The 26,523-nt window shown below is 55.0% G+C and overlaps 1 protein-coding gene across 5 annotated transcripts; it reads right to left on the bottom strand.

Moving 5' to 3' along the window:
* Nucleotides 1–6,701: 6,701 nt before the first annotated feature.
* On the bottom strand, nt 6,702–23,657 carry IRF4 (interferon regulatory factor 4). Of its 5 annotated transcripts, XM_025264706.3 has the most exons (10): nt 23,257–23,657; nt 21,959–23,167; nt 19,702–19,977; nt 18,533–18,719; nt 17,700–17,788; nt 16,906–17,050; nt 14,835–14,942; nt 12,456–12,809; nt 9,933–10,045; nt 6,702–8,042 (listed from the first exon to the last, which is right to left on the bottom strand). In XM_025264706.3, the coding sequence occupies exons 3-10, from the start codon at nt 19,915–19,917 to the stop codon at nt 7,899–7,901; spliced, it is 1,356 nt and encodes a 451-aa protein (XP_025120491.1). In that variant the 5' UTR covers nt 19,918–19,977; nt 21,959–23,167; nt 23,257–23,657; the 3' UTR covers nt 6,702–7,898. The 5 variants fall into 5 exon arrangements, with proteins under 5 accessions (XP_025120491.1, XP_045018233.1, XP_006077149.1 ...); XM_045162298.1 differs by having other exon boundaries at nt 21,959–23,657; XM_006077087.4 differs by lacking the exons at nt 21,959–23,167; nt 23,257–23,657 and adding an exon at nt 21,153–21,257.
* Nucleotides 23,658–26,523: the final 2,866 nt, after the last annotated feature.

The raw sequence follows: 26,523 nt of genomic DNA, 5'->3' as shown, positions 1-26,523 counted from the left end.
AGAAAAGACACTTTCATCTACACCTGAGCTGTTTTCCCCAAAGTGTAGCGCCGCACAAGGTGACCAGGGCCTGAGTGTCCGTGGACCTCGACTTTGCTGCTGCAGCTTGTTTCCCAAGGGGAAAGCAGCCCTCACAGCGGGGTCCCAGGCAGCTAGGGCCCAGGCAGCAGGGTCCCAGGGAGACCAGGGTCCCAAAATGAGCCGGGGCTGCTGGGCCTGGGAGCCCTGTGGATGCCCTTCTTGGTCCTCTGGCAGGGAGAAGTCGCTGGCAAGTCCCCGTCTACAGAGAGGAGCCTCGTGGAGAACCCCCAGGACACAGGCAGGCGGGAGGCAAGAGTCAGGGAGGCCCCAGCCTCCAGGCCTGTCCCACCTGAGCGCTGGGGACCCTCCGGGGCCCGGAGCCGCCCGTGGGCGCAGGGTGCGTTAGGAGCTGCCTTGACCCATTTCTACAAACTGAACCCTTGAAGCTTTTTCAGAAAAAGAACCTGAGATGTATTATAGCATTTTCACTAATAGGAGATGTCATTGCCAATGAAAGGCACTGGGTTAGAGATGGAACATATTGATATTTCCCATGAAGTCAGTAGTCAATTAAGAAATTAATTCTTTTTAATTAACTTATTTACTTAATTTAACTGGTTAAATAATCCATTGATTTGACAAACACTGACACAAAGACCACACCGTGTTCCTGGGAAGCTGAAGACCAGAAGGCTGGTGTCTTCCCTGGAGGCACGTTTCAGATGCTTCAGGGGAGGGTGTCTCTACAGTCCTTGTTGCTTCAGTGGACGCTGGGAAATGGGAATGAAACAATCACACCCACTTTGTGTTTAAAAATTGCCGTGGCTTACAGTGACGCTAAAGCAGACATTTAAACTAGAAAAGTGAGTCAACCTAAAGGGTTTTTTTTTAAGTACTTTAACATGTATTTTAAAAAGTCACATTTTAAATGATAATAGTGAATTGAATAAGGATATTTGTCATAGACCCCAGGGAACTTTTTGGCCAACCCAACAGTAACTTTAGGGTTCCTGAGCCTCAGTTTCTTCACCTCCTTTATTGAAGACCATCCTGCCACCAGCCAGGGAGAGCCTGCCCACGCCCTGCTCTACCATCCCTGGATGAGGCAGAGGCCGGGAACACAGTGGGTCTTCAGGAAGTGCTTCATAGTGAATAGCATTTTGTTTTAATGTTCCAACCAGCGTTGGCGAGGGCGTGGAGAAACTGGAGCACCTGTGCACGGGTGGTGGGCGTGTGAGCCCATGCAGCTCTGTGGAAAGCGATGTGGAGGGCCCTCGAAAGTTAAAAGTGAATTACCAGATGGCCTGATAATTCCGCATATGCCCCAGAGATTTAGAAGAAGGCTCTCAAACAGGTATTGTATTCCCATATTGACAGCAGCATTATTCACTGCAGCCCAAAGGTGAAGGCAACCCAAATGCCCATCTGTGCAAGGATGATGGGTGAGCATGTGGTCCTTCCTCCAAAGGAACATCACACAGCCTTAAAAAGGAAGTCCCGACACAGGCCACAACACGATTGGACCTTGACGACATTATGTTCATGAAGTCAACCAGTCACAAAGGACAAGTCCTGAATAATTTGACTTACATGAGGTCCCTAGAAGCCTCTGATTCATAGACTGAAAGTGGATGGTGGTTTCCAGTGCCCGAGGGAGGGGTAGGTGAGTGAGTATTCTTGGGACCATTTCAGTCTGAGAGATGAAGAGCTCGGGGACGACGGTGGTGATGTCTGCACAGCGTTAGGTGACGACTTGGTGCCACTGAGCTGAGCACTTAAAAATCATACATTTTACTTCTGTGCTGTACCGCAATTAAAAATCTACATCAATGTTCTTTTCCTTCCTGTTTTCAAGCAACCTTCCCTTTTACCATTCACATGAGGTAAATAGTAGAACCAAAGGCAGGGTGAACCCGCAGGAGCAAAGAGGATGGGGGAGGGGGAGGTCCCCAGGGAGGGTGGGGGTGATGGGGGAGGGGGAGGTCCCCAGGGAGGGTGGGGGTGATGGGGGAGGGGGAGGTCCCCAGGGAGGGTGGGGGTGATGGGGGAGGGGGAGGTCCCCAGGGAGGGTGGGGGTGATGGGGGAGGGGGAGGTCCCCAGGGAGGGTGGGGGTGATGGGGGAGGGGGAGGTCCCCAGGGAGGGTGGGGGTGATGGGGGAGGGGGAGGTCCCCAGGGAGGGTGGGGTCATGCAGAGAGGGCTCACCTCAGACACAGAGGGGCCAGAGTGGAGCTCAGCACAGTATAGAGCTTCCCTGGTGAAGAGATAATTTTGAGAGGAGAGTGTCCCAGGGGAAACAGCAGAAAGACAAAGGCCCAAGGTGGGGCGGGCCAGCAGGACAGGGCTGAGCGCACAGGCCCCTGCTTCCCACCAGAAGGGCCCCGTGCTCGCGCTCTGTGCCCTGGGAGACGGGCCACCATGCAACCCTGACGAGCATTTCTCCACCACGCATGCTGCAGTGGCCTGTGCATAACCCACGCGCCCGACACTGCCTTCTGAGTCTCGAGGGCAGGCCCCGCACGCACCAGGACGCGAGGCCCAGCACCTGTCTTCAAGGACTTTATTTTATGAAAGAAAATTAATAAACAGAGACTACCGCACAGAATGCAGCATGACCAGGGTTGCGCCGCACACAGCAGGTGCAAATCTAAGCCGTGGCTGATGTTTTTAAGAAAGACGTCGTGTTTCATTTAGCAGTGCCATTTTCATTTTAACTCTTACTCCACCAAGGGAGCTCGACCTCTGTTCCCTTCGGATCGCACCCCTTCACTCGAGCTGGCACTAAATTTGGTGTTGGCCCTCAGTGTGGCCTCCACTCAGACACCCCCAACACCCGCGGCTCAGCCCAGCCCAGCGTGGAGCATGGACTGCTCCTCCAGCATGCTCTTCTCAGGTTTACTCCGCGGTGCCTCTTTCCAGGAGCACAGCTGGCCTTCACCCAGGAGAAGCTGATGCCTGGACACGCGTACCTTCTCACGTGGCCCCTTTCCTCGGCTCTGAGCATCTTTCTCTGGCCCGGGTGAGCGTCAGAGGGCTGAAGGAGTGGTTGATCTTTCTTAAACTCCCAGCCTCCTTGAGCCCTCCCTTTTCCCACCAAGGACCAGTCATGTCTTTCTGCCTGGGAGTGAGCCAGGCAGGGTGTGGGGGGTGTACACAGTGGGGCAAGAAACGCCTCCAGAAGGGCCATGGTCGGAGCTGGGCCCTGGGTGGGGGGGGCGGCAGCCAGGCGGCTAGGAGAGGCTTTCCGGGAGAGGAGGCACCAGGCCGCTGTGGGATCCTGACCCGGAGGAGAGACTAGAGGAGGCAAAGACCCCTTATCTGCTGGGACGATTCTCTGCGAAGCCACCGTCATGCCCACCTGATGGGAAGGAAGGGGCAGGTGGTGGTAGGTGGGAAGGAGAACGGTAATTTCTAAAGGAGTGAAGCAACAGCTTTCAAAGATCATAAGATGTCCACAGATTCCAAACTTCTGACCATTAGCTCAAGGACTGGGATAAAATGGACTTTATAATATTTTGGACCAGACGCCAGCTGACAGCGCCAGGGTCCCCACCCTCCAGAAAGTCTGCCCAGACAGCTGTGGGCCACACGCTGTCCCCTGGCAGACGGGGGCACCGAAGGGTTCCTGGCTCACCAGGTGCCCGGAACAGCCCAGGACTCATAACTAATTCAGAAAACACTGACCCGGTTGCCCGGACAGCATCTCCTGGAAAAAGATGACCTCACTCGACCCCTGGAGCTTCTTTGCAGAGAGATGACATGGAAGATGATGATTCTCCCAGCAGAGGCATGCTTCATGTAAAAGGAAATGCTTGTCGAGGAGACTGAACCCGGACAGCCAGACCTGCCCTGTGGGTGGAGAAAGGCTTACCCCTGTGGTACCTGACAGATGCGGAGAATCACCTGAGACAAGCTCAAGGGCACAGAATCCCTTGAAAGCTTCTTTCAGATGTAACGCGCAGACAGGTTGTTTGAATAAAACTTGCTGTGAGACTAAGTCCACCCACACTTTCTGAGCAGACAGAGCCCCCAGAGCCGTGTAATAGTTTATTTCCCCATTATTTTGATTTGGTTACCACTTAGCAAATCTGAAATTATTCAGATCTAGCATTCTAGGATTCCTACATGCGAAGGACACGTAGGCTTCTGAGAGCATCACACAGTCTCCAGCTGCAAGGGTTTTAACAGCACAGGCGGGGGCAGGAGCCGGGGGCTGAAGACCTGGGGGAGGGGCGCAGGCCCTGGGGTGGGTTCTGTCTCACCTGTGCCCCCCGCGCACGCTTGTCACTGTCCACGGTCTGGATGCTGGTGAACTTACACCCCCTTCCCGTCAGCAACAGCGACGGAGCAGAAGGGAGCGCGACACGGGCCCTCAGCTCTGAGACCCTCACGGTGGTAGGGAGCGAGGCGGGGCGCTGCTCGACACTGGGACGCGCGGCAGGGTGTGTGTTTTTTTTTTTAAACAAGCTGAACATGTGAGATCTGATTTTTGGGAGGCTCACAGCAACCAGGAAGGAAACAGGCTGCCAAATGCAACAGAAGGAGGAAGTATTTAAAAAGCTATCAAGATGAGGGTTTAATAACACACACAGCCCATAAAAGACTGCTTTTTAAAAAATCTTTATTAAGATTCTAAAATATCACAAATATAAATCTGCTTTGAAAAGCAATTTACAGCAAAATTCATGACAAGATTATGTACGACTGTCCAAGGACTGTTCAGCCCGGAGCAGTCCCGGGAGGGAGGCTGGGCTGTGGGAGACCCTCTGCACCCATAAAGCCCCCTCCCCAAGAGGCCAACGGTGAGTCTGCCCTGGAGGAGGCTGGCCTGTCTCTCCTGTACTTCAGCTGTGCTCCACACACTTGCCTTCTTAAAAGCCGTGAAAAGAGAAACCGGGAATCGGCCCTCACAGTCTTCCCCATCGGGAAACAGGGCTAGACGAGACCACCCCCCACACACTGACACGTGTCCAGGTCCGAGTTGGGGCCCGAAAGGCGAGTTGCAAGCTGATGCACGTGGCAGGACAGACCATGGGAGCTACACCAGTGAGCTCCAGCTTCTAGGGAGACGGGTAACAAAGACGCTGAGCTTGTGGAATCTCAGCCCTTCAGAGGAGATTCGCCTGTGGAGAAAGGGGGGTGATGTGACCGCAGGAGAATGAAAGGGCTTATGCTGTTGTCTGGATTTTCGTGAATAAAATGATTCACAGAAATAAGAGACCGTCACTGGTGCAGCCTTCCCTGGGGATGCAGCTCGGTCACCAGCCTGAGGACACAGCCCATGTCAGACCTGCACCCGTGCTTGCTCGCAGGGGCCTGGGAAGAGAGCCTTGTTCACAGCTGAACCCATAGATGCCTCTCTGCTCACGCTGGGCACAGCTGGACTCAGGTGGTCCCCACGGTCGTGGGCTTGTTGGGCCACGTGGAACAGTTTCTCCATTGCAAAACAAACCACCTGGCTGGATGTCCACATGGTGACTGAGGAGCTTCCGAAGCCGTGGTGTGAAGGAACTCTCCGTGGTGCTCCAAAGACGCTGGTCTCTGCCCGTGGTGTGCCCAAACCTCAGGAACAAGAAACAAGCCAGGGGTGCCCCCGAGACCTTCCCCGCAGACCTAAAACTCTTCCAAATAACAAGGGCCTAAACTTGACAGCATCCTCCACTAACAACAGACTAGACTGAACTGCTGAGCCCACATCGGAATCCCTCACCCAGACTGCTTCATGGTTCATCTGCTGCCCCACCCTGTGGGTCCCCCAGACCACAGAAAGCCACCACGCACATGTGCTATGAATGTGGACAGGCTGTGGCCCCAGCCAACAGCATCTGCCAGACATGGAGCTCGAGTCAGAGCAGCTTCATGTTGGAAAAGGAGACGAGGGAGCGGCACTTCTGCTCAGAGGGCGGGGTGCCGGCCACGCGCAGAGCCATGCAGTGGGCCCGCGGTCTCCTGCCCCCTGGGGGTAATGTACCCCAGATGCTCACATCTATAAGATGCATAAGTCACTGTAGCCCACGGAGTGCAATCTACTGTCGGAAGGGGTTCACTCCGCGTGGCTAATGAACTGCTTAAACTGCGCTGAGGGCCTCAAGGCGGGCTTGGCAGAAGTGCCCCAGGAGCAGATGAATCTGCACGTGTAGGGGCACGAAGGACCCCTGAGATTTTTTAAGTTTGTGTGTTTCTGTAGAAAAGTAAAATCTGTTGCAAGAATCAAATTCTTCTTGTGGGTACCTCTAAGGAGGAGAATTTGGATTGGAAAAAAAGGAAGATTCGCTTTGGGTTTTGCCTTTTTATACTGTCTAACATTTCCATAGTTAATATGTATTATTTTATCCCTAAAAACACCTGCCAAAAAAAAAAAAAAAAAAAGGAAGAAGAAGAAATGACATTTCCAGGCCTCACTGCTTACTAAGCTGGATAAAAGCAACAATCTGTCTAATGCAAGTTTGCTGAATGACTTAAAGACACAGACTAGGATAAGAGAATGTCGGTTCGAACACCGAGCCTAGAAGTCATGGCAATGACTTCCTGCTGCTGCTGCATCGCTTCAGTCGTGTCCGACTCTGTGCGACCCCATAGACGGCAGCCCACCAGGCTTCCCATCCCTGGGATTCTCCAGGCAAGAACACTGGAGTGGGTTGCCATTTCCTTCTCCAATGCATGAAAGTGAAAAGTGAAAGTGAGGTCGCTCAGTCGTGCCCGACTCGAGCGACCCCATGGACTGCAGCCCACCAGGCTCCTCCCTCCATGGGATTTTCTAGGCAAAAGTACTGGAGTGGGGTGCCATTGCCTTCTCCATTTACTTCCTAGCAGGACAAAAATAAGCTGCTACACCATGGTCCAGAATATCTGTACTTTTCCAAAAGGAACAACAAATAAGTGGTCAGGTTCACTTAAGCAAGTAGATATCTTAGTAATTCTATAAAAAGCTGTGTTTGGAAAAAGCCCAATAATTTTAAGGCCCTGTCAAACTGTCACTGGCATGAGGAAGCGTATAATATACAAAATAAGCAAAAACAGCTCCCTGGGCCTGCAGTTGCTCAATCTGCAGAGCCCCATCCTGCCCTCGCGCGGGGCCTCCCCCAGGACAGGCGAGGGCTCCTCCTCGTAGTGTTGCCACGGTAGCCGGTCTCCTAACAAACAGGACAAGAGGGGAATGCTCATAGGCTGCAGAAACACATCTTGGTTGTTGATCTGTCAATCTTTCTCTTTTTGCTATAGCAATAATTTCTATAGCATTAGAAATAAAAAGACAAACAAAAAATATCTTAACCAGTCAGTACGAAGTGACAAAACACGGTGCTCAGGGTGGCCCTAATGCTTTTGGCTTGAGAAACACCACAGGGTCACACCAGCTGTGTTCTGGGCCTGGGGGTGCCGGGACTGCAGACAGGAGGCCGTGGGCCACCGAGGTGGGGACCCCCAGAGCCAAGTCTGTCCTGCCGTCAGCGTCCCGAGGCGCGTCAGCCACAGTGGCCGGTGCACTCCTCCTCTGGGCGGGACGGCCTCACACGTAGATTCTACTTCCCTGAGAAACAGACTGGCACTTGGGCACCTCCGTGCCATCCTAGTGGTCAGCGATGAAGCACAGGTTTCTCGGTCTTCATGAAAGAAAGAGTTCACATCAGACTGGAGACAGCAAGTCAGTAAATGTAAACCACGTGATGATGAGTTTTCACATTGTCATCAGGGTCCACAGAAGACCCTGAAAAGCATTCTTTCTTCTGAAAAAAGCTCATGTGTCAGGTTGATTTTCTACCAATGTTCTCCTCAGGAGGAAGTCCCCGTTCCTGCATTTCACAGAGAAAGAGCAGAGGCCCAGCCAGCCGCTCTCCTCGCGCGTATTCACGCGTGCGCCGTCTCTGGCCCCGGGGCTCTCATTCCTGGATGGAGGAGTGGCGGGGGGGCCTGTGGAAGTCCTCCGGGCCGCCGACGTGCTCGGGCAGGTCATAGCCCCTGAGGAAGTGTCCGCTGTTTTGCTGAGCAAAATAATACAGCTGTCTGGCCAGCAGAGGCTCAACCTGCAGTGAAGATTGAACAAGACATCATGGCCATCTGGCAATAACCCTCCACATCTAAGGACACGGTCGCACGTACAGTCAGGTGCTGCGACCGTGAAGACGTGTCACATGAGGAGCCTTCTGGAGGACACGCCGACCTACAAACAGGATCTACTGAATTCTACGCTTCAGTTGGATGGAAAGGTAATAACGCTGCTTGTAAACCAACTGCCGCTTGAAATTTACACTAAACTAGAACTAAATGAAGCACATTGGTAAAATGACCAAATCAAGGGTAGATTCACGGTGCGTGCGTGCTCAGTCACAGCCGTTGCGTCCAACTCTTTGCAACCCTATGTTCTGTAGCTAGCCAGGCTCCTCTGTCCATGGGGTTCTCCAGGCAAGAACACCAGAGTGGGTTGCCAAGCCCTCCTCCAGCGGATCTCCCTGACCCAGGGATCAAACCTGAGTCTCATTAAAGTTTAAGGTAATCCGGTAAGTTAGACCAATGGACTTACTTTTCCATATCTGCCGTTTAACAGGGATGGTGGAAAAAGAGAAGTTAACTGACTCCAGATGCCTCTAGTCTCAGTACGAGGGTGGAGCACATGCACCAAAAAGTATTCAGTGCTCAGCTTCTTCTGAATCACAGTAAGAAATGGAGCACATTCGTCCCGGCAGGTGTGCGAGCCCACGTATAGTGGCTTACGCATAACTCATCGGAAGCCACTGAGGCAAACCCAACCCGTGATAAGAGGAGCAAGACTCCTGGGTGCACCCGGGGTGCCGGCCGACCCGGGCCAGCGCGTGCCAGCCCCGAGACTCGGACGCAGGGCTCACCACCATCTTCCGAGGTGTTGTGTGCCTGCGCCGAGGTCATCCAGTCCTTGGACAGTTGTTAACAAGAAGCCGTTATTATATCAGTAACTGTTGGCCAGTGAAAGAATTCACGAGAAAACTCTAAAGATCTATGGGGACTATATTTCTGTTGGGTGGTCAGCTGTTTTTTGATTTTATAACCAAGAAGCAGGGGCTGTGTGGATACACGTATGCGTCTGGCCAAGCCCCTTTGCTGGCCGCCTGAGCCTATCCCAACATTGTTAGTTGGCTATACTCTAAAATAGAATTAAAAGTTTTTTTTAATTTTAATTAAAATCTTTCTTAAAAGATGTGACCTGAATTCTATTATTGTTTGGTGTGACTTTCCCTGCTGCTATTTGTCACCTGGGCCTGTTAATAGCTTTCACAGGTCACAGCCACACAGATGCTTCAATTTCAAATTTGAAAATCCCAAGTATTCAAAACTCTGCTTTCTGTGGCAAATTAATGCTACATGTTATTTCTCTAAACCTTCCTCCTTTCCTTTTCTGTGAAAGGTGTTTACTCGGTGCAGGTGAGCCCATGCTAGACTCTGCTGGAAAGCGTGACCTGGCCTGAGCTGCCCAAAGGCCGTAAGAGATTCTGCTCCACCAAACACACACAGCCCTCAGCTCCCGACAATTAAATAAATTCTAATAACCAGAAATAAAAGAGGATGGGGGCCTTTTGGAGGGGGCTTACACAATATTCAAGTCAGGGGGAAAGCTTCCCCTTAAGGGAAGATCAGCTAGAAGGCATTTTTAAAGTAACATTAAATGTCAAGAATTTTAAAGGGCAACTTTTAGCCCCATCCTTTTAAATCCCTATGAAATGGGAATATGACTATTTCCTTGGAAAACAAAACAGATGGGACGGGTACAGGGCAGGCCAGAGGTCACCCCAGGTGGTGGGCAGGTGTCCAGGGCGGGGAGGCCCTGCTCACCAGACACCCTCCCTCCCGACCCACCCAGGGCCCAGAGCACCCATTTCCCCGTCTGAACTCCTCTAAGTGGGGCCCTGCCCTGATTCACCCCAAGGTAACCAGACACTCACGTGGGCAGTGATGAGCTTGCGCTGCCTCTGAGGGTCTGGGAACTCCTCCCCGAAGCACAGAGTCACCTGGAACCTTGGCAGTGGCCGGCCGTGGTGCGCGAACGCCTGCAGCTCTGCAGACCAACGGAAGCAGTTCAGAGACCCGCACGCTGGACGCGGGGCGGGGATGGGAGCCCACGCCGATGTGGAGGCCAGAGAGCAGTGAGGGCGGGACCAGAGGCGGGGGTGCACATGAGTGTTCCCACGGGTCTCCCCCGGGGCATCGCCTTCACCTCTAGGGGGCTGCACCCGAAGAGGGGTGCTCGTTTTGCAGCTTTGGACCCACAAGGAGGCAAAGGTCTTAGAAAGGAGTAGGGGAGGCCGAAAAGGAAATGGAGCTATGTTGAGCCAAAAGAATCGTTTACACAGAGGAGAATCTGCTTTTTCCAAAAAATCAGAAGTTTCTGATTTGACCCAGAACCTCCAAGCCACGGTCTGTGTTGCCCACGACCTCCGACACCGCAGAGTGCAGGACGTTATCTTGGAGACCCAGTGACTCTGAGCTGCTTCCCTCAGAAGGGAGGGTGGGATGAGGCCCCAGCCCTGGCCCCAGCCCACACCGGCCCACGTTCACCAGCACCCTGGCCCCGCCCCCAGAGCACATGTCAGTCCGCAGAGGAGAGGCTCACATGGGCGCGGCCGCGTGTGCACAGCCGCAGCGGCCTTATCAGATGTGCGCGCGGGCTGCGGGGCTGTCCCCAGGAGGTTGCAGATCCTGAATGGGTAGATATCAAAGATTTCCACTGTTCTCTTCAACCGAAGAAGTTTCTAGCTAACTCACTGGACCATTGACTTCCTGCTTTTTTTTTCTTCCAGAATTCAAATCAAACCTAACTGACTTCAGCAGAACATGTGCCAGGCTTCCACACTGCGAGGGGGCGGGGGTGACACCCACGCCTCTGCGTTGGCTCAGTTCTCTGAAACAGTTGGCTGAGAGGCCTGGCGGCTCGAGAAGGTTCGCGGGAATCCCTGACTGGAGGGGCCTGTCTGCACAGCTGCAGCTTTTAGTTCACAGTTTCCTCCTCGAACCTCAGAAAACACTTCAGACAGAGGTGGCACCAGCACAGAGCACAGCCCTGGGTCCCAGGGAAAGAGCAAAACCGAAGCAGCTCCTGGTTGGAGACAACATGAGGGACGCACAGCCCCACATGAGGACATGAAGGACACACAGCCCCTCATGAGGGGGCGTATAGCCCCCCATGAAGAAGCACACAGCCCCACATGATGGGGCCCACAGTCCCAGAGGCTGACAGCCATGTCCAACAGAGCTCCCTTCCTACAGCTGCAGGGCCAGAGACACCCCAAGAAGCGAGGACCCCTTCTCAGGATGAAGCCCCTCCCACCCACAGTGAACCTTCTGAATCCAAGACCTGTTACCTCGAAGAGACCCAGAGCCAGGCTCTTTCAGACTTGGCCACGGACCTCAGACTCCCGGCTCCTCCTCGAGCCCCGCGGCAGGCGCTCCACACGCTGGGCCCAGGGTGGACAGCCCCATGTGTTGCGAGGCCTGGGGGTTGCTGCCAGGGACCAGAGGCTAGCTCTCCCTCCTCCTCCGGGTTTGCCTCTGGGGGAGGGTGAGTCACCAGGGACATGTTTGCTTGGGCAACGAAAGAGAATCTAGAGCAGCTTCAGCAAATGTGAGCCATGGACCCTGGAGCTGAGCATGGTCTCTGCTGGCAGACTGCAGGGGCTGTGCTCCAGGTGAGCTGAATCAAGAAGCAGCTTTGGGGAAGGGGAGGCCCAGGAAAGCCCAGACACAGGCTGTTTCTGAAGGAGGCGCTTATACAAAAAGAGCTAATGATGAGGGAGAACCAGCTCTCTGCCCAGAAGAGGCCTGATGATGGGGACAGCCGAACGGGCACAGGACGGACTCCCCCACAAGGTGGCCCAGGACTCACAAAAGCCCAGACCCGACTTAGCTGCCACGAAATCAATACTAGGAAAACAAAACTTGGTGACTCTGGAAAATGTGATTTGAAATCTAGAAACAACTCATAATTTCCCCTCTGCAAAATCAGTTCAGCACACTCGGCGGGGCCCACCTGCTGGGAGACATCTGCTCAGGGCGGCACAGCTCACAGCCGTGGGTGCTGGCACCGCGTCTCTACCCTCAAACTTTTCTAGGAACCGTAAAAGCTGAAACACCAGCGCATATGCTTGCTGAGACCACTGGTGCCAGTAAAACAGGAGCCTTATTGGCCAGTGAGGAGTAGGTACATCCTAAAATTTTAAGACCTCAGCCTGAACCACAGCCCCGGGACAACCTCCCGCTCTTCCCAGGCCCCCGCAGATGGGGTGACAGGTGAACCAACAGGAGACCTACTCCGGGGTCGGGCCTGGTGGGTGCAGGGCCGCAGAGAAGGAAGCCCTGCTGAGCGACCTGCTGCCATGACCCTCGCGGGGGCACACCAACCATCAGCAGCTCCACACTCCCAGGCCCAGCTCGCACAGGCACCCCATTCCGGCCAAGCCTCTCCACCTCACCTGACAGGAACTGCTGCGTGTCAAACAGCTTGCAGGTCTGGTCTCTCTCCAGCTTGTTGGGCCGGTCGCTGCACAGCGCCAGGGGCCCATCCCAGTAGATTCTGCTCTGGCACAGTCTCTTGGCATAAAGCCCATCGGGGGCCATCCAGAGGACCACGCCCCTCTCCAGGTGGCTCAGCAGCTTCTCGATGTTCTTCCTCTGGCTGTTGTCCTCGGGGTAGGGAAACAGGACCTGGTCCAGGCTGCTGGCGTCGTAGGTGTGGCCGTGGGAGATCCGGCAGCCCTCCGGGCTGGACGTGGTCAGCTCCTTGACCAGGACTTCCCGGTAGTAGAGGCAGATGTGGAGCCGGCAGTCTGCAAGCACAGCGCTGGCGGTCAGTGTGGGCTCCGTGCCAGGAGCCCGGGGCTGGTACTCAGCAGGGGGCCAGGCGACTGCCCGAAAAGAGCATCCTTGGTGGGACGCCTGTACCAAGGAGCCTGGGGGGAGACACTGCAAGGCCTATGACCCTCTCTGAGCCTGAGCCCGCCCGATGGTGGAGGACTTCTGCGTCAGTCTGTGACGCTCCCTAACCCAGCATTTTTCCAAATGTACGGGACACAGAATCCGGGGGAGAGCTCAGTAGTGGCGATGACAGCATGGGTGTCTAATGCACCACGTCACAGGCCACCAAACAGAAGCTCGTTTTAAGCCTGGCCGTCAGTTTTGACTTTGGAAGAAGTAAACCCTACTTTAAATAATTCTTATTAGCAAAAAAGTACAATGGTCTTTCAGAAAAAAGGCAAATATGTCCACACATCCAAAACTACACTAAAAACATCAGTATGATGTCATTTAGGAAAAGAAAATCACACACATAGAAACACACTGAAGTTTGGGGATGGACAAGCCTTGATGACTGGTGAGCTCTGAGTGGCGGGACTGTTTTTATTTCACATTTTTGCTTTGCTGATTTTTACCTTATTTTCCCACTGTGCATGTTCTACTCGTATTATAAAATTACCTCGTGGAGGAAACAGCCCAAGCGTAAAGGCAGCTGAGACACACCTTGCTTTGTGTTTGAGTCTGAGGATGGCTCTAGAGTCGCGCTTTCTCCAAAACTAAACAATATGAGCTCATTTCTGAAATTTTGCTGATTTTAGAGTCCTCTCTAAAATCTGACCAATGGGCTGAAAGGACCAACCTGGTTTGCCGAGGGCCCGGGACCTGAAGTACGAGGGGCAACTGCGTGGGGCTCAAGCCTGAGTGGGTGGCCGACCTTGGATAAACGGCTAGGATGGTAATCTGTACTGAGCGCACCCAAAGAAACCCACGAAAGCCTCTCATTCCTCAAGGGTAAGTTCTGAGACTCAGACAATCCACATTACTGCCTCCAGCCGCCTCTGCCACTCCTGCCGCTGTGAACCCCGAGGAGTGGGTGTTGGCTACCCAGGGTTTCATTTCGTTGAACGTCATCCGAAATCACGAGGTCACAGGGATATAAATAGCTGTTTATTTCCTACTTTCTAGGCACACACTCAAGTCTTAGGTGCTTAAGGAAAGGGTTTGAAAGTTTCTAAAAACAACACAGGCCTTTCTGCTCAGACACCTCTGCTCCCTCCACCATCCAGGAGCATCTGAGAAAGGCAGCAAGCCTTCCTCAGAACCTCAGAACCAGAAAGAGCCCATCGGCCAGCCCAGCTCTCCCGGGAGCAAGGGAGGGCCCCAGCTGTGCTCTCTTGAAAGCTGGAGAATCCAGCTTATGTTTCCTGTCGCTGATTTTCAAAAAGGGCGGGGAGCAGGGTGAGAATTCCAAAGCATAAGCTATTCATTTTTAACATATGCAAGTCTCATTTTAAAATAATCAAAACATTATCTAAAAGATAAATATACATTTATCACACCTGCTTAGTACAGCGCAAGGTGTTTTCCATAAAACAGGTGAGATGGCTGAGATCCAGGCCTCTTTTAGAGATGAAACTCTAAAGACCAGATCTGATCTGGATTTGTTTGTGAGACACACCACACTCAGAGGAGGAGCAAGATGCTGGTTGCGAAGGCACTGTACGTGACGGGGAGAAAGAGCCCAGAGCTGCGTCCCGGGAAGCCACGGGCCACCTGTCTGCAGCCAAGCCTGCAAGGACGATGAGCAGCCCCTGCTGTGTGGTGTGAGAAGCTGCTGAAGGGTGGGGGGCCCTTGGCAAATGGAACTGGGGCAACTGCACATTCCTAGAGAGCTGACACGGCTCAGACCCACCTGGAGAAGTGGGCCAGCCCGGGAAGCTGGCCCCAGATGCTAACTCTTCTACCCACGCCAGACCCCAGCTGCGCTCACGGACCCCTCAAATCCACCCAAAGTGAGAGGACCCTCGCAGACGCCGCCTCCAGGGGGCCCCACTCACCTGAGAGGGCCAAGGCTTCGGCAGACCTTATGCTTGGCTCTATGGGGATCCCGGGGGCCTGGGACTCAGGCGGGGCACAAGCATAAAAGGTTCCTGTGACCTGGCAACCTGCATTTGCAAATAAAAATCAGATGCCGTCTAACAGAGTCCCTCGGACACAGAGGGAAGTTGCTTCTGCCTGAGGGTGGCCCATCAGCCCCGGGGGTGCACCAGGCTGGGAGGGAAGGGCCTGGGCCCTCTAGCGCGACACTGCCCACCCACACACACCCCCTCCCGAGAGGCAAGGAGGCTGAGGTCCTACTGAAAAACCAAGGCTGAAGAAGGACGGAGCCTTTTCATAGCTGGAAGGAACCTTGGCGTTGCCTCTGCAATCTTCTTCCTCCCTCTCTCCCTTCCTTCCTTCCCTGCTTTTTTGTCATTAAGCCCTCCAGCGCCTCAGAGTCACCTGTGTGTGTGTGTGTCTGCTGAGAATGTTTGAGACCTACTGTCCTGGTCACTTTCCAGGCCACAGTGCAGCGTTCACCGTGCATGCCAGGCTCAACCCCCAGGTGTCATTCGTCTCATGGCTAGAAGGCTGTGCCCTGTCCCTGCACAGCTAATGGGCAGGGTGACTGAGTCCAGAGGCTGTGCGATTCACCCCATGCGCACAGCGAGCTCACCGCAGAGCTGAGCCCAGGTCTCTACATGAGTTCCAACCTCCAAAACCCTACACGTTGCTAGGCCTGGTTCATTAGTTGCTGCTCCTGGGTTCAGGAGGAAAGGGAACCATGTCTCCAGCCGGCAGAGCAGCTGTATTGCATGAGAGGTTAACAGAGAGTGTGTGCCAGAACCTCAGTAGGCTGGTGCATCACGTAATGTCACTTATGTGTCAAGATCTGTCCACCAGCCTACCCTCTGCACCAGGGTCACCAGTTCAGCGGAGCTGATGCACCAGACCCAGGTCTGAACTGCATAAACCTGTCCAGCATCAGCTGACTCTCCCACCACAATATGGAAAACCAACTTTTACTTCAAATCACTTTTAAAAAGCTAATAAAACCAAATTTTGTGATTAAAAAAAAAATATGTCACTCAAAACCAATCTTAAATCATAGGCTACTTCTTCAATTCCATAAGCCAAGAGTGAGCTGGACATGACTGGAAAAAGGGGCCGATACTACTAGAACATTCAAAAGATCCAGGTGTTGACGGGCCTTAGATTTCTATGTAAACAACTAACTCGCAGGTCCTGACAGCTTCTGCTCTGATGCCCTGGACACACTGTGTGGAATTTTCTCTGCACTTAGCAAACTAGTGCTTCTGAGACGGGCCTCGTTCTGAGGGTGGGGGAAGGCCTCCAAGGACCACAGCGTCCAGTCCAAGAGCAGCACCTACCAGGCCCTCTTCTGCGGAGACCTTCTGTGTTTCCTTCACAGGATTTACATGTCCCTTTCTTACTATCACCTCTAATCCCAGGAACGACTGCCTGGACACACCGCTGCTTAAGAGAAATCCTCTGGGTCCCTGCGGGCTGAGGTGGGTGCAGGGGGGCTGGGCCACAGCTGTGGGATGCCAGCTTTACAGATGTGTAGACAGAGACAGTCAGGATTAAAGGATGGTCCAGCCTTCTCTGGGAACACTAACAAAATCAACTACTTCTTGCCCAAGATTAAAAATAAAATTTAAGATTATTCAAGGAGGGAGAAACATGTTAGCTTACTAAACATAAAGTCGGCCAGTCTGAATTCTGATGTTCCCTGTCCTGTGTGGCTGGGCTCTGGGGTCAGGGGACCTGGAAGTGGTCCCCAGCCCTCAGTCTCACTGGGCAGCTGTGGGCACACTGCTTACATTCTGTGAAAAGCAGGGCAGCTTCCTGGGGCCTGCGTGACCCCTGGTTCCATGACGCAGCCCCGAGTCTGTCCAGGCACACGGTGGGCTGGGCACCGTGGACCCAGAGTCCTCTGGGACACGTGCCCTCCTTTACCGCATGCAGGGCCCTCCCCGGCAGCTCTGAGCAGGGAGAGAGCCACGGGACTGCCCTGAGGTCAGGCCAGGAGGGGCCAGGCCCTCTGGCCACAGGCCCTGCCCTTACCATTTTCACAGGCTGGGCCTTGCCAGTGGTGGCCGCGGGGTCCGAAGGTCACAGGACACTGATACGGGATCTCTGCGTGCGGCTGGTCTGGGACGAACTCCCTCCAGCCCCGGTCGTGGGGCGGGATCATGTAGTTGTGAACCTGCTGGAGGAATCAGAGTGGGGCTGGGGTGGAGAGCGGCCAGCTTGGGGTCAGCCTGGGGGAGCCCCCCAGACTCCTCGGGGACCGACTGTGTGGCGGGCAGCCAAATCCTCTTATTATCAGAAAAGCTGTGGTGGAAACTCGCCACGAAGAATCGAAAGCACAAACAAGACAGTGCTGTAAAGCGACGCTTTATGTGAGGTTTTATGTGACGCTTCATCATATGGCTAAACCAAGAGCCCTGCTGGGGGTTCTGCCTCCCTTCCAGCAAAGTGAATAAAACAGAGCTGGAATTCACATCGGAAAAGTCCGACAGGGTCAGCTGCCCTGTGGTTTCACATGATAAAGCCCTGCTTCCAAAATCTTTGGCTTCCACAAAAGGTCTGTTTCCCAGAAGATTTCAGAGTCAGCGGGGAAATCTAACCAGCAAGCAGATACACCCGCCCTCATCTCCCTCTCCTCAAGCCAGCAGCACCAGGTAGCGACTGAAACATTCATCCAGTGACCTGGGATGTGGCTTGGCAGTTTGACAAACAGCAAAAGCGGAGTTCTGCTTGCTTCTGTTCGCAGGTCTCTCCCACCACGTAGGATCTGGCCCAAGTGCCTCTCCCAGGCCTAGTCTCCCCTGCTCGAAGCCCTGCCCCTCCCATACCTGAGCAGGCAGTGAGGGGTAAGGAGTCGGCATGCTGTACGGGTGGCTCATGGGCATCTGCGGGTCCTCCAGGGTCAGCTGCTTTGCTCCTGAGGGTTTGGGGAAAAGGGAAATGCACAGTGTGAAAAGGGAACTGACAGGATGAAATGCCAAATCTTAGAAAAATACCTGCGAGTCTAATTCCTAGAATGCATAGCACAGTGTTGACAAATAAGGCATTTTTCTGCAATTCCCTTGGGCAATTGTTTGTCTGGGCCATTAAACTAGTTCCTACAAGGTGCCACAAAGCGAGCACAAGTAGAGAAGCCCTCGTGGCATGAGCTCCCCCAGCAGATGTCCATCTAGTGAGATCACCTGTGGTTTGTTAAACTGGGCCCTGCTCTGGGTCAGAATCTTGGAAAGTGGGAACCTTAGTTTTAACAAGCAGCCCAGTTGACCATGGCAAAGTCTAAATGTTGACACTTTTCTTACTACAAATGGTAACGATGTGTAGATCATGAACCTTCCCTTCCTCAAAATGGCTAATCAAGAGAGACAGATGAATAAGTAAAGCTTCAAACAGCTTTTCCATTTTTGGCTTGGAAATCTGGTCCATATCTTGGGAGAACAAACTAGAAAACACACACATATGCACATGCACAGCAGGAGACCAGGAGCCTGAGAAATTATCCTGCACTGACACCACGGGAACTTCAACTTGTGACCCAGAGAAGCTGGGAAAACCGCCTGCCAGGCTTGAATGGGAGGCTACAAAAGCGGCAAACGGAAAACGGGACTCTGACGGGAACCGTAGGGAGGCGCAAGTGCAGGCGGCCCCAGCCCCGGAAGCCCACCTTTCTTGGCTCCCTCGGGGACGATCCGGTACACTTTGTAGGGGTCCGAGATGTCCAGCTGGCTCCGGTCCACCAGCTCCTCGAAGTCGTTGCTCTTGTTCAGAGCACAGCGCAGGCGTGTCTTCCAGGTGGGAGGGTCTGGCTTGTCGATGCCTTCTCGAAACTTCCCTTTAAACAGTGCCCAAGCCTGGTGGGAAAGAAGCGGGGAAAAGTTAAAATGCAGGTCTTTCAAAAAAGAATCTGGAAATTGTATTTCTAAAGGAAAGAATGGCGGCAGGGGTTTCAGATCCACAGGAATGTGGGATAGAGACACACACAGAATGTGTTTATGAAAGACAGGTAAGATTGAGGACCCCACAAAGGCCCACCCACCCACTGAAGCAGTTAGGCTGGAAGCAAGGACAGAGCTGTGGGCTGAGGGACCACCACAGGGCACCTCTGGACGTCAGGGAGCCTGAGGCAAGCCTTACTCTTCGGGCAAGTTCCCTGAGGAAGTCCCCTTCCACGCTCTGCCCACAGGTGGTGGGGCTGGGCCTTAAAGCACTGGCCGCTGGGTAAACTGCCCAAGGGGAAAACGGTCAGGACAGGGACACACACGCAGGGCAAAGAGAAACCCCCAGAGAGAGGCCCAAAGGAGACCCTGAGAGGGGGAGAGAGGAGAAAGAGGAAGGGAGAGAGACGGAGAAAACTTCCCAGGGAGAGACTCGGGAAGAGGGAGTCACACAGAGACCGAGGCAGTGGGAGAGACGCGGCCGAAGGACTAGAGAGAGCCTGAAGGAGAGCGCTGGCCAGAGAGGGGGCGTGAGGGCGGGACAACGTGGAGAGGGGCGCAGCGCACACGCCTGCCCGCGAGCAAGGAAGAGACACAGTCGATCCGCGGAGGCGAGGAGGTACCCAAAGTTCCAGAAAGAGGGCCCCAGGGAAAGAGAGGCGCAGCCTTGGCCCACCCCTCTACCCGGCGGGAGCGCGGACGGGCATCTGACTCCGGGGGACCGTGCGCCCCACGCGCTCAGGCGTGGCACCGGGTCCGCCCTCTGCGAAGTTACCAGAGGAGCCGCGGGACACCCGCGCTCCCGCACGAGGCCCGGCGCGCGCGGCGCGGACCGGCCCCCGGAGCCCGGGTCGGGCGGCGCGCCGGCCCTGGCCCCTCCCAGCCCCGCCCCGGGCACCTTGAAGAGCGCGGCGTCCTCCTCGCGGTTGTAGTCCTGCTTGCCCGCGTGCTTCCAGGGGATGCGGAAGATGCTCTTCTCCTCGTTCTCCCACACCAGCCCCGGGTACTTGCCGCTGTCGATCTGGTCGATGAGCCACTGGCGGAGCTTCCCGTTGCCGCAGCTCACGGAGCTCATGCCGAACTCGCCGCCTCGGCTGCCGCCCTCCAGGTTCATGCCCCGCGCGCCGACGCTGTCCCTTCGCAACCCAGGCTCCGCTCCGGCACTCGCTCTGCGCTGCGGGGAGAGGAGGGGGCCCTCCGGCAATGACCACGAGGCCGCAGAGTCTCGGAGGCGGCGAGGCGCGCGCCGCTGAGTCTGTGACGCCGAAGACCCGAGAGAAGGCCCTTCTCAGCCGCCTCGGCTCGTGCATGCCCTTGGCGCGCCGTCCTGCCGCCACCCGGAGCCCGTCCGCGACCTCACCTTCTGGACGCTCCACTCGCGTTTTCCCCCGCGGCCCGCGCGCTGCCCAGACTCAGGGCTCTGATCTTCGCGCACCCCCGAAATCCAGCCACCACCACGCGTGGCCCTCCGTTTGCTCACTCGTACTCCCGCTCCCCTGCCCAGGCCCAAGCCGTGGACAGTCCATTTCCCCTGCCACGGTCAGTTTTCGCCCGCGCCCTCTCCCGAGCCCCCACTCCCGGGTGGCCCCGCGTGTTCCGCACGCGGGCTCCCCTGTGGCCTGGCTTTCCAGGTGCAGGGCGGCGGCAGCTCCCTCGCGGCTGTCTCTGAAACCCGCGCACTCTTTGCCCCAAGAATGCCTCGGAGCCCCAGGCAGGTAGCAACGACCAGGTGGCCCGGGAGCCACATGCGACAGAGGGACCTGGCCTCAGGCGGCGAGCGCAGCCTAGTCGTGGGGGATCCCCGCGCCGAGCATCAGCCGGGCAGGGAGGCCCGCGGGCGGAGCGGGGGCGGGAAGGTGCCGGGAAGGCGGGGGTCGCGGAGCGCGGGGCCCCTAGTGGCCTGAATTGGAGCGCCTCCTCTTCCACCACCGGTCGGGAAGCCACGAGCTCGGGGCCGAGGTGAGTTTGAGCCCAAGAGCGAGGAGCAACAGAAACAGCCTAGGGAGGAAGAAGGGTCCGTCCCCCGCGGTTAAGCCTGCCGCCCGGTGTGGGTCCCTTCGACGACCCCCTCGGCCGCTGATGGCCCGGCGACCTCGTTATCACACCCGGTCCCACGCGTGGCCTCCCGGAGCCCGGGCTCGGCCGACCCACGGACGCTGGGGCCGCGGGACTCGCCGGCCAAGAGCAGATGGGGTGGGCGTCGGGGCTCCCTCGAGGGGCGTGCTCTCTCCTGGCGCCGACGCTGGGGTGCCCTGCGCTGCCCCGAGGTGGACCCCGCACGGCTGGCCTCGCGCCGGGTTCCTGCGTTCCCCGGCTCGCAGCCCTGGTCCTTCCCGACCCAAGTCTTACCTCGCCCTGACTCGAGCTGAGGGCAGCGGTGAGTCCCAAGTCCAAGCAGTGAAACTAAGCCTCCGAGGTAGGAAAGAGGAACTTTATAAAGCTTAAAAGCCGCGCTTGGGGCGGGGCCTACGCGGGGCGGGGCCAACCGGGGCGCCTCCTGGCGGGGTGGGGGCTGCGGGCGCAGAGCTGGGCGCGCGGGGCTGGTGTGGGGGTTCCGGGCAGAGCGCCGGGCGCGCGGGGTGCGGCGGGGTCTGCGGACAGAGAGCCGGGGGCGCGGGGCCGGAGCTGGGCTAGGGGCTGCGGACGCAGAGCGGGGGGCGCGGGGCCGGGTCCGAACCCGGGCTGGCGGAGCGCCGGCTCCCAGCTGGGTGCGCGGGGCTGGTCTGGGGGCTCTGGGCAGGGAGCCGGGTGCGCGGGATGGGGTAGTGGGCTGCGGACGGAGAGCCAGGGGCGCGGGGCCGGGCGGCGCTGGGGACGCACCTCTAGTCGGGCGCACGGGCCAGGGGAACCTCACTCGGGCGGTTTCCTGCCGAGGGCAAGGCGCGAGGGGACCTCACCTCCGCGCCGGGACCGCTGAGCAGCAGCTCAGCTACGGCGGCGCTGTCAGGGCGGGAAGTGGGGGCGTGCAGGAGCGGGAATCTGGTGCGAAGGGGACTGGGCTTGCAGAGCTCGTAACCAAAGACAGAGGACTGTCCGTGTCGACCGACCGTGGGTGGGTGGGGGGCACCCTTGGCTGTCACCGAGAGCCCCGCCCCTCCGCCGTGTTTAGAGAACATCACACTCATTGAAAAGAAAAAAGGAAATGGCCCAGATACCTTGAGCTATAAACTGCGCTCACACGCTGTCTGCGCTTGAAATGCTCGCATCCTGCTGGTCGGCTCAACTGGAGGACTTCAGTAACTGAGACAAGCACCCCAGAGGTTTAGTTGTGGCAGCAGGAAAGAACTGGAAGAAGTGTCCTGGTCCACCTCTCAGTGGCATAGTTTTAACCTCAACGTGGGAGAAACAATTTACAAGTGGGAGTTTAAATGGCCAGAATAAGAACAATATTTAAACAGAGGGATTTTACTTAATATTCCAAGATCTAACCACCTCCCCCCCCACCCCCCACAGCATCTTGAATGCTTCAGCATGTTTGTGTAGTTACCAATTTCAGGTAAACCGTCAGATCACTGGTTTCTATATGATTTTAGACCACCACCACCCTAGGTCAACTCGCAACTTTTGAAAAGCTTTTGATTTCACTTATTTCTCAGTTTTTCTTTTAAATATCAGGCCACTGTCTCCCATCCAAAGAAACAACCAAGCTCAGCCTAGAGCAAAACAGCCATGAGGTACAGAGTGGGTAAGCTTTTCCTCAAACTAACGACTTTCTCAGAAATTAACAGGATGCTATGTTTTTATTCACTCAAGTAAGTTTTCCACTATCAGAGTCTATGTAGTAAACAACAGGGTATTTTTCAAAGAAAATTTTGGTCACGGCGGTTTTCCTTCCTTTCTTCTTTCATGGATTCATTCATTCAACAGATATTTTTGGGGCCCCTCTACCTGTCAGGAACTGAGCTCAGCACTTGGATACCTCAGCCAACAAAGTGGACGTGGCTGCCTCCCCGCTGCCTCGCGCTTTAACCAGTGGATTGCTTTCCCCAGCGTGCTCACCAGCAACAGAAGGGAGATTGCTCAGAACAAACACGGCCAGCTAGAGCTTTCTGCGCTTCGCACACGTGTCCTCTGCCAGGACTCGGTTGTCTCACCGTTCCCCTCATGCACTTTCAGACACTGAAAACCACATCGGCCTTGTTTTAAAATGTGATTGCAAACCTTCAACGCCATCTTCTGGCTTACTCATTTGGCATAGGGAGCTACCAGAAGTGGTATTTTCTCTGTTATGTTGAGGTGGATACAGAGAATCGTGTGTTCTAATCACTGAACTCTCGAAGTCCTCACTGCCACAGGAGGTGGGGAGGAAGGGTTTGGCCTCACCAGTTAGCTGCTCACTGCAGACTTTTCTGTCTTAGTCATGGCTGAAACAGAAGGGACAGAAGGTTTAGACTGACCCTCCCCCACACTCTTGAGGAGATCTGAGTGCCCCTCAGAGAAGACTAGACTTTACCTTCAAATGGCGCAACCTGCAAAAAGGTGAAAGCAAGTAGGAAATCAGTTGAACGTGCATCCACAGAGCCCGTCGCGTGCTCTGGGGGGGTTACTTCAGCCGCTCGTCTGCGTGTCCAAGTGCTGTTGTAGACAGAGCCGCAGGAGCTCAATTTTCACTTCACATTGATCATAAAGAAACCATAAAAAAGTTGAATTTACCTAAATTCAGTAATGTAGAAATCAATCTTTAAAATTATACATTCACATGCAAGAAAAGTATTTTAGAAAAACCCATACTAGATACAAAAAAAACTTGTTTTGGATAAAACTATGTTCTCACTAATTTATTTTTCAAGAAGGGAGGAACTGTTGTTCAGTTGCTCAGCCGTGTCCGACCCTTTGTGATCCCGTGCACTATAGCCCACCAGGCTCCTCTGTCCATGGAATTCTCCAGGCAAGAATACTGCAGTGAGTTGCCATTTCCTTCTCCAGGGGATCTTCCTGACCCAGGGATCGAACCCACATCTGCATTGCAGGTGAATTCTCTACCACCAGGGAAGCCCAAGGAGGGAACGACAATGTATTAAAAACAGTGCAACTTCGTATATCATTGAAAACGTTTATAGGGCAGTGGTTTTAGGTGCTTATAAAAATCCAGGAAAATACTAAAAATGTTTGGTTGTTATGATGTAGTTCATTTAAGATAAGTATCTCCTCTAACACTCTTTGGCTGTTTGTATGCTGCTACTGCTAAGTCGCTTCAGTCATGTCCGACTCTGTGCGACCCCATAGATGGCAGCCCACCAGGCTCCCCCGTCCCTGGGATTCTCCAGGCAAGAACACTGGAGTGGGTTGCCATGTCCTTCTCCAATGCATGAAAGTGAAAAGTAAAAGGAGGGAAGTCATTCAGTCATGTCTGACTCTTAGTGACCCCATGGACTGCAGCCCACCAGGCTCCTCCGCCCATGGGATTTTCCAGGCTAAGAGTACTGGAGTGGGGTGCCATTGCTGTTTGTATATGCAGTGCTAATTATTACCTTTGACCGTGGCCCCCTATATGACAGTATTTTTATGTTATTATTGTATTATTAGTAATATATAGGAGGCCATGGAATTCTCTCGGCCAGAATACTGGAGTGGGTAGTCTTTCCCTTCTCCAGGGGATCTTCCCAACCCAGGAATTGAACCAGGGTCTCCTTTACCCGGCCGATTCTTTACCAACTGAGCTATCAAGGAAGCCCCTGAGTTGGTGATGGACAGGGAAGCCTGGCATGATGCAATCCATGGGGTCACAAAGAGGTGGACACGACTGAGCGACTGAACTGAACTGATTGGTTATACACGCTACGTGGTAGCACGGTAACGCACAGTGCACTCCACTGGCGCGGTGCGATGACGCCGCCCGTGTGTGTGTACAGCACGCCCGGCCCTCTAGTAAGGCTGTGCGCGGTGTCACGGTGCTCGAGCAGTAAACCGTCTGTGCCACTAAGGCGTCACGGTGCTCTGGATGGCATGGGGCTGGATTCTGTAGACAGTAACGTTACTGTGTGGTGTCATTAACAGCTCGATGCTCGGGCGCGGAGGCAGTAGCCCTGGCTCAGACTCCCGAGGTCTGAACTGACTGAGGTTTTCCCTTCCGACTTCAGTGGCACTCGTGGCTTTCCTGTCTCCCAGCGTCCTGCAGGAACCCAGACCTGACACACCCTGTGTACAACCCGTCAAGACTCTTGTCACTTATGCGTCAACATCCAGAGAAACCTCAGAGACTTTTCCTCACTTGATCTCCAGCTGAAGCTGCCCCGGGGGCAGGGCGGGCAGCACCCAGGCTGTGCCCAGCTAAGGAGAGAGAGGTGGCCGCCCTCCGAGACCCCTGCAGCTCCCCTCGGCCACGTTCCGTCCTCCCCGCCACCTGCAGGGCCTTGGCTGCTGTCGAGACGGCGCCCAGGCGGGTCTATCTGCGGGGGGCAGCGCTCCCAGGGCAGCCTGGCCCCTGCTCCAGTGAAAGAGGAGAGGCGGCCTTCCGCTGCAGAGGCTGGCTGCAGGGACCAGGGAGACTTCTCCCAACCCTAAACAACTGTTTCCTCGTCTGCTCTCAGAACCAGCGGCCTTTCAGGTTACAATGACTTCAGAGTAAGAAAAACGGCCTTTTCTTCAAGCTGCGGACCTAACCTTGGTCTCCACTTCATTCTTCTCCATACAGCTCCGTTCCACACTCAGAGCATCCTGCTCATGAATATTTCATCCTCTGGGAAGTCTAGCCTTATCAGCCACTTCCACAGGCAGGAGTTGCAGTGGATGCTCTGGATGGAAAAGACAAGAGCCTTAAACGCTGTCGCCACCACACACCCAGTCTAAGGCACTGAGCTGGACTGTCCACCATGACGAATCCCTGGGCAACAGCAACAGTACCCCTAAAGCTGATCGTTTTTATGCAGGACTGTGTACACTTTTCCACTTAATTCAGTGACCTGAGCTTCTTCCATGAAACAGAGCAGCCTGGAGCTTTCTCAGAGCCCAGGCCTGGCTGGGGACCCTGTTGCCCGCAGGCACGGAGAACAACCCCCTGCCAGGCACGCAGGTCACAGATGGGTCTGTGACTTTAATCAATTACATGACAGAAAGTCACAGACTCAAAGATACCGTGTAAACAGCTGTTCCTTCTTGTCTCCTCTTCTTGCCAGTGTTCTGAGAAGCCTCTGTGACGTGTCTTCCTGACTCTACATCAGCAGTGACGTGGCTTGAACAAGGGACCGTGTGATTCTGCCAGCTCCCTTCACCAAGCCAACAAAAGGGCAAATGGTTTGCAAAGACTTTGGGCAATTTTCTGAAAGTTGAAGCAATAGGTGAAAAGCCAGTTCCTCCCGTTTGCAGCTGGGTTATTCTCAAGCTCCCCCTTCTTCCAGCTGGACACTGTGGGGCACACCACTGGACACACAAGAAGTGTTGCCCTGAGCCTTGCGGGTCCTGTCGGGGGCAGGCTGTGATAACCGGCTCTGCCCGGCACCCAGTCCCTCCAGTCTCAGGGGCTTGGAACCACGCAGGCTGCCTCTTGTTCACACGTGGTCATCACCACTCTGAGAATTCAGGCCAAGCAAGCTGCATGCACCCAGAACGTTCCTGGTCACACAATGTAGAGATGGTGCTGGTTCTCTGAGCATCGTCTCACCATGACCCCTGCACCCGTGGTGGGAGGTGAGGACTCTCCATGGAAAGCAGGAGGGCCTGGGTGAGGCAGGAACCCAGGGGCCCAGGGAGAGCAGGGCCTCTCAGTCCAGGGTGCGTGGAG

Source organism: Bubalus bubalis, chromosome 2 (genome assembly GCF_019923935.1).
Source record: "Bubalus bubalis isolate 160015118507 breed Murrah chromosome 2, NDDB_SH_1, whole genome shotgun sequence".
Taxonomy (NCBI): domain Eukaryota; kingdom Metazoa; phylum Chordata; class Mammalia; order Artiodactyla; family Bovidae; genus Bubalus; species Bubalus bubalis.
The sequence above is the reverse complement of the archived record's forward strand: the minus strand, read 5'-3'. Positions and strand labels throughout refer to the sequence as shown.